The sequence below is a fragment of the Citrus clementina genome, unplaced genomic scaffold (genome assembly GCF_000493195.1).
Source record: "Citrus clementina cultivar Clemenules unplaced genomic scaffold, Citrus_clementina_v1.0 scaffold_3, whole genome shotgun sequence".
NCBI classification, from domain to species: Eukaryota; Viridiplantae; Streptophyta; class Magnoliopsida; order Sapindales; family Rutaceae; genus Citrus; species Citrus x clementina.
This window is the reverse complement of record NW_006262339.1, coordinates 26,758,137-26,765,817: the sequence shown is the minus strand read 5'-3', so window position 1 is coordinate 26,765,817 and position 7,681 is coordinate 26,758,137. Positions and strand designations below refer to the sequence as shown.

Genomic DNA, 7,681 nt, shown 5'->3' with positions numbered 1-7,681 from the left:
TAATCTCCTATTTAAGTTTCAAAACTTCTTTTTTTTCAATTTCAGGATTTTGTCTAAATTATTATTATAATTAATGATTTATAGGGGCTATTAATGATTTTCCAGAATTATAAGTTTATTATTGCAACTATAATCATAATAACATTAAACTTTAAATTAATCATGCAATTTAATTAAACTTAAACTGACATGACATATGTGAACAGGTAAAATATTTGAAATGGACAGAAGTTGGATAACTTGTGATAGATTGTCTACAGAGTATCGTTCTGGAGTTGTTGATTTCTTAGATTTTGCCATTTTGAATGCTGAAAATCGAATGTCAATTAGATGTCCTTGCACCTTTTGTTGTAATATGGAGTTTCATACTCCTCAACAGGTGAAGGATCATTTATTTGAAAAAGGTTTTCTCCCAAGATATATTGTTTGGACTTGGCATGGTGAGACTGACTCTAAATCTACATTTACAAACTGTGAAGACCATTCACATAGTCAAAGATTTAGATGTCATGATTACAGTAATATAATTGACATGGTCGAAGATGCTTACGATCATTGTGATAGAGATCCTAGTTCTTTTAAGGATATGCTTGAAGATGCTGAAAAGCCTTTGTACCCGGGTGCAAAACATTCAAAGTTATCTAGTTTAATGAGACTTTACAATGTGAAAGGGAACTATGGGTGGTCCGATAAAGGGTTTTCTGCTTTGTTAGAAGTCCTTGTTGATATTTTGCCAAATAATAATACTCTACCTATGTCAATGTACGAGGTTAAGAAAACAATGAAAGTGCTAGGCTTAGAGTATGAAAAAATACATGCATGTCCAAATGACTGCATTTTGTATAGGAATGAATTTGCTGATCTTGTTGAATGCCCAAATTGTGGAGCATCTAGGTATCAAATAAAAAAAGATAGCTCAACAAAATTTAGGAAAGGGGTTCCTAAAAAGGTATTATGGTATTTTCCACATATTCCTAGGTTGAAAAGATTGTTTCAATCACCACAAACAGCTCAAAATTTAACATGGCATGCTAATAAAAGAATTAGAGATGGCAAACTTCGCCACCCAGCAGACTCACCAGCCTGGCAACTAATTGACAATAAGTGGCCAAAATTTGCACAAGAACCTAGAAATCTCCGTTTAGCTCTCTCAACTGATGGGGTTAACCCACATAGTACACTTAGCACTACTTATAGTTGTTGGCCTGTTATATTAATAACATATAATCTTCCTCCATGGTTGTGTATGAAGAGAAAGTTTTTGATGTTGTCACTTTTGATATCTGGCCCTAAACAACCTGGAAATGATCTAGATGTATACCTAGCACCTTTGATTGAGGACTTAAAAACTCTATGGGATGTAGGTATTGATGTTTATGATTCTTATAGAAAAGAAACCTTTAATTTACGGGCTGTCTTGATGTGGACAATTAGTGACTTTCCAGCATACGGAAACCTCTCTGGTTGTACTGTTAAGGGCTATTATGCTTGCCCAATTTGTGGGATAGACACCTGTGCATGTTGGCTGCCACATAGTAGGAAAATGTCATATATAGACCACCGCCGCTTTCTACCACTCGGTCACCTATTTCGGAAACTGAAAAAGGTTTTTAATGGGAAGCAAGAGTGGAATGAGCCTCCTAAAACTTTGTCTGGTGAGGAAATCTTTAATATGGTGGAAGATATAGATATTAAGTTTGGGAAAAAGAAGGCCAAGAAGCAAAAACATGATGGCGGTGGTGGCGGTGATGGTGATGAGAACATAACTGAAAAATTGTACAAAAAAAGTCAATCTTTTTTTAGTTAGATTATTGGAAGCATTTATTAGTTCACCATCAATTAGATGTGATGCACATTGAAAAAAATGTGTGCGAGAACATATATGGCACTTTACTTCATCAACCAGGCAAAACAAAAGATGGGATTAATGCTATAAAAGATCTTGAGTCTTTGAAGATCAGGGGAAAACTAGTTCCTGATGAAACAAACAAAAAAAAAAAAACAAAGTCCTACCTCCAGTTCCCTATACTTTGAGTAAAAAAGGAAAAAACCAGTTTTGTGAAAACTTCCACTGGTGTTCAGATTGACAATGATCAACAATCCCCTGAAACTCTTGGAAAAAGAAAGGTATGTGGCCTGTTACATGTCATTATTTTTTTTCCATTTGTATATGCATGTATTACTACTAATGCTATGTGTTTTGATTATTGCATAGGCTGATTTCCCATCAGGTAAGTCGACTCCAAAATCTGTGAAGAGTAAAATCAAGGACAGTCCCACCACAATTTCCCCAGCAACTCCTCAACAAACCCCTGAAAAAGTAGAGTGTGAAATTACTTCAAAGCCCACACCGAGACGATCTCCTAGACTAACTCCTAAAGTACTAGATAGGCAGTTCTCCTGTCATGACAAAGTACCCAATAAAGAACCACTAGTCATCAGACCAACATAAGTACCTAAAAAAGAACCACTAGTCACCAGACCAGCAGAAGTAGCCAAAAAAGAACCCCGAGTCATCAGACCAGCATCAAAAGACCTCAATGTACGTGTGAAGAATACACAGGCAGCATCACGATCAAGAAAGAATGACATGAGTGAATATATGAACATGTTTACCATGTTCATCGAGAATTCTTTACCTCGGTTGATCAGGATTCGACATGACACATCAACCTTTGGTGAAATTTGGGAAACACACTTGGACAAAATGATTTGTGCTGAAATCATCGAGTTTAAAGAGGTCTCAAGCTGCATCATTAACATATGGATTAAGTACGGTAAATCATAACTTATGTTTTAGTAAACTTGGCCCTATTATTTTGTTTCCTATATTCAAACTTACTTCGTTATATATATTTTTTTCTTCTTACACACCTGTATGAGGAGATGGAGAGCAATGGAAGTACTAAACTAATTCAGTTTGGGCTTTTTAAGAAGCTATATCCAAGGGTCAGCTTCAAAGACATGACTCAATACATTTCAAAACTGTTAGGCTTGGCAGAATTGGGACAAGTCATCGTATTCCCATATAACCCTGGGTATAACCTTTTTCATTTGCTAGTTATATTCTTTAATTTGTAGTAATTCATGTGTGAGAACAATTTTTACTTTGTTTAGTGCCCACTGGGTATTATTGGCAATTGATATGGTGAGACGTACAACCGATTATCTTGATCCTTTGGAAGGTAGTCCTGATGAAGAGCTAACGCAGATTGTCAATCAGTTAAGTTTGTTATTTGTATCTTTGATCATGTTGTTTTATTTTTATGTCTTATGCTAATTATTTGCTAAAGTTAGCTATGTCTCTTAATTGTAGGGGGATTCGAATACATCAGAGTTTAAATTCTGATACAAAGGCCAATGTTCAATGGATACCTGTCAAGGTAAAAATCAGACAAACCTAACTAATTATTGTTAACGTACAGTAAAAAATTAATGTAATTTTGATCTTGTAGTGTCCGAGGCAACCGAGCAGCTTTGAATGTGGTTACTATGTGATGAAATACATGCAAGATATCATCACAAATGTGAACGTTCTGAAAAATAATGTAAGTATTGAAAACAATTTTTACAATACTGCATCATATTATTTTAATTTATTGTGAAATGAATCAGCTCAAACACCTATTGTGTGCTTCTTTATAGTTATCTTTTTATTGCGTATTGTATGCATTTTATAAACTGTAAGGGTACTTATAATGGTGACTATGTTGCATACTGTTGAATAGATTATATGAATATCCATATAGACATGAATTAGGATTTGGGATATACACAATGTACTGCATATCCCAACATAAAACAATTGTTTGGGTTGCAAAGTAGTTGTTAGTGGGGATGTGCTATGGTGTCGTTGCTTGTACTTTACTTTGATGAGGATAAGTTGTCATCCTAATTAAGATTTTGTATCTACATCCATATTTGTATTAAATCGCGTACTGTTGCGGTTCCTGTTGGGGTTCACAAGTTGTTTTTTTTTTTTTTTTGGAATTACCATGATCAGGATGTTCAGTATTTACCTATATAATTTTGGATAAAATAGTAATATTGTTGGAGTTTATTTGTTGGCTTTAATTGTTAACACACAAATATATTTAAATGAATGATAATTAAGTAGTTTAGTCAAGGATTTTCGGTGAATAACTTGTTGTTTTTAAATTAAAGTTCAAGGGAGTTGAGGAATACACTGTCAAGGACCTCTCGCGACTTCGTGATCAGTGGGCTACATATGTTGCCAAGTTAATTACAGCCTACAATCACAAGGTAACATACAAGTAATTTATGATTATTTTTCCTTGAAAATATACAAGACTTATTTTTTGTGGTGTGCTAATTGATTTTATATACTTGTAGGTGGAAAAAAAATGAAGGGATATGCGAACATCGTTATCTATTTTTTCTTCTTGGCTAAATTTTCCGAACTTAATTTAGTACTTTATCGTTTATACTACTTGTTCAAAGCTTAATTTAGTACTTGAACTTGTTTTTTACCCCCAAACAATGATGTATTTGAACTATTTTAATTTAACTGATGTATTTGAAATGTGTATTATATGAATTGCATTACAAGATTTGGTATGTTTAATATATTTTGGGTTTATTTTAATTGTAAAATAAATAGGAATAATGTGATTAAAAAAAATAAAACACAACCGGTATAGCACCGTTAATACTGACACTAATTATTTAAATGACGATAAGAATTTTTGATGTTACTGACTCAGTGGATTCCTGATACTGTAGTCACATAAATCAGTGACATGTAAATAGTATCATTAAATGCTAACACGATTGAGTCACTATCCTTGTGACTCTCTAGTGACACAAAATACTGACATAGAAATAGTATCAACTGATACTAACACCATAGTATCACTATTGTGGTGATACTATAGTGACACAAGATATTGACGCAAAAATCACTGACACCAAAAATAAGTGTCAGTGTGTTCTGGCTTGAGCATTACTGACATAATTAACAAGTGTCAGCAAAAGTAATTACTGACACTAAATTGGTGTCAGTAAAGCCCATTTTTCTAGTAGTGTGGTAAAAAATTAATAGAGGCCCAAGTAAAAATATTTTCTGAAAAATCACTGATAATCCATAACAGTGCTACATGTAATTTTAACATTTGATTGCGCGAAACATCATAGCTAAGTACCCCTTTCAGCCCATAATTCTTTCAACTTCTTAATCAATGGTTGCAAGTAAACATCAATCTTGTTACTGGCACTTTAGGTCTATCAATAAGCACATATAAATATTATGAATGGTTGTTTTGTGTGTGTGGAATTAAAACTACAGGCCATTTACAATTTGATACAGACATCGTTCTAAACTGATTCAAACTATTACTTTCTAATCCAAGCCTAACATTACCAATATCTAGAACGAAATCAATATCTATTTGATCAAATGATTTCAATGCAGGATTATCAGTAGGATGCCTTAGCACGCAATCATCAATGCATGATTTAGCATGCCATCTCATAAAAGAAGCAGTTTTCGAGGACATAAACAATATTTATAATCTTGTTACTCGTGGAAAAATACCATGCTTGCTTGATCAGTATTTGCTTACCCTTGTTTGAGGGATCACCAGAATTCACATCAATTTTTTATATCTAGATGCATAACATATTTACATCGTTCAGGTGTTTTATGTTCATTTCTAAACAACATAGAATAGGACCTGTGTCCCAAGTCTTGCATGTAAAATCTAAATCAGCAGTTATGTTTTTAGCCTTACAATATGAATTTGGCAGTTCTATTTCTTTAGAAAATGCTTCTTTTAGTAATTCCAGTAACACTGTCAATGACTTGTCTGTCCACCCACATGATACTTTCATGTGTAAGAGTCGAACAGAATGGTAAGGCTGTAAATTCCTCACATCCCAGATATAAAGAAGACTCTACCTCTTGGAGCAATTAGAAGAATACTTTAGTTTCATTCTTTAGACCCTCATGCTCTGGTGGATGATAATTAATTGGAGTGCCCATTACATCGTGAATCATTCCAACCATATCATCATCAATACTCGAGTCATAATTAACCTCAATTTGTTGGTTAGATTCCAAAGATGAAGATGGTTCACCATGCAATATCCAATTTTTGTACTTTGACCAAAAATTGTTTATTATGATATGGTCTCTTTTCACTTCCTTAGCAAGATATCGATTGCGACACTCCTTAGAAGGACAATAAATTCTTGTATCACCAACAACACTCTTAAATGCAAAGTCTAAAATGCCCTTGCCCCCCATCAGTAGATGACTTGATTTTCCCTATTTGGAAAATCAGTCTAACTCCTGTCCATGATTATCTCCTTTTAACACACCACAAAATTAGTAAAATAAGGTTTTGTTAGTTCTTTATTTCTACTGAGGATATTTTAATGTGTGCAGAGTTTGTGACTTGTATGATATAACAATTGGCTATTAGCTCTAGAGATCTCCATAAGCAAAAAATTGGCTGAAAATAACAATTGGTTGATGGTTTGGATGTTTAAAAACAGTAAAATCTAAATAAATGACTTTAATAAACTATCCATGTATATTAGGGTGCATAGTAACATTTTAAAGTCTAATACTTTAGTTGCTAGTTATACTCTTTCATACATTAATAAATTATATATATAATAAATTAGGCCAACCAGGTGAAGCATTTTCATTGTCGTATACACATATGTTGTTAACTAACTTACAGCTATATTAAGGTGTACGGTAACTTCTTAAAGTCTAGTGCTCTAGCTGCTATTTATACTCTTTCACACACTAATAAATTATATATACAGTAAATTAGGCTAGCCAGTTGAAACATGGTAGTGTCGTTTGGGTGCACCAAATTTAAAATCTTACTACAAGTATAAATAACTAGTATAGAGCGAGTAAGGATCGATCCTGCGAAAGGACCGATCACACGAAAATACACTAGTTATATTTATTATCAACTCTAAAGAGGATTTAAAATAAAATAATAGTAGTAATAATAATAGTAATAATAACATAAATTAATCTAACTAAAGAAAATGGCAATGATGAATAAAAAAAATGAGGTTTATGAATTTTTAAATAAATAGCAAGAAATAAAGAAATTAAAATTACAAAAACAATAATTTAATAAAAACTAAAATTAAAGGAGAAAGAAATAATAATGATAAAAACTTTGATTCAAGGATCATTTGCCACCACCAAATATACACATAATATATCAATTCTATCACCAATTTCTATTGAACCTATCAACCGTAGACAACATTAAGCATTGTTAGTCTCAAGCTTTCCTTAGTATGTCGTTAGGCAAAACAAGTTTTTCACCTAATCTCTAACCGTTAAATAATTTAAAACAAGCTCTTTAAATTAAGATAATGGAAGCATTAAGTAGAGAAAGATATTAGGTTGATGTAGGTAATAAACACACAAGCTCGGATGATCTAACCTAGGTTATGTTCTCCAATTAAAATCGTTGGTTCCAACCTACTACTAATTATTAAAATATCAAGATAATTACCAATTAAGAATTTTAATCTAACAATAGAATTTATTCAAGTCCTATTTAATTGACCCCTCAAATAAGACAAGAATAAAATCATAAACATTAATTATAGAAGAAAATAAACAATTTCAATTAAATAAATTGAATGATAGAAATTGAACATTTATCATATGACATATTTGGGG

At 32.6% G+C, this 7,681-nt stretch overlaps 1 protein-coding gene across 1 annotated transcript; it reads left to right on the top strand.

The window, feature by feature from the left end:
• The first annotated feature begins 220 nt into the window (after positions 1 to 220).
• On the top strand, positions 221 to 4,368 carry LOC112099792. The gene is made up of 8 exons (XM_024187262.1): positions 221 to 894; positions 979 to 1,776; positions 2,055 to 2,127; positions 2,216 to 2,325; positions 3,118 to 3,222; positions 3,317 to 3,383; positions 4,165 to 4,263; positions 4,354 to 4,368. Exons 1-8 carry the CDS (start codon positions 221 to 223, stop codon positions 4,366 to 4,368), a joined length of 1,941 nt encoding a protein of 646 aa, XP_024043030.1.
• Positions 4,369 to 7,681: the final 3,313 nt, after the last annotated feature.

What these genes read in the sequence shown, in the direction of transcription:
- LOC112099792 (XM_024187262.1), top strand. Translation starts at nt 221, where the DNA reads ATGGACAGAAGTTGGATAACTTGTGATAGATTGTCTACAGAGTATCGT. An exon ending in CCAAATTGTGGAGCATCTAG is followed by an intron (nt 895 to 978) that starts GTATCAAATAAA and finishes ACATATTCCTAG; the next exon opens with GTTGAAAAGATTGTTTCAAT. An exon ending in CTAACGCAGATTGTCAATCA is followed by an intron (nt 3,223 to 3,316) that starts GTTAAGTTTGTT and finishes TCTTAATTGTAG; the next exon opens with GGGGATTCGAATACATCAGA.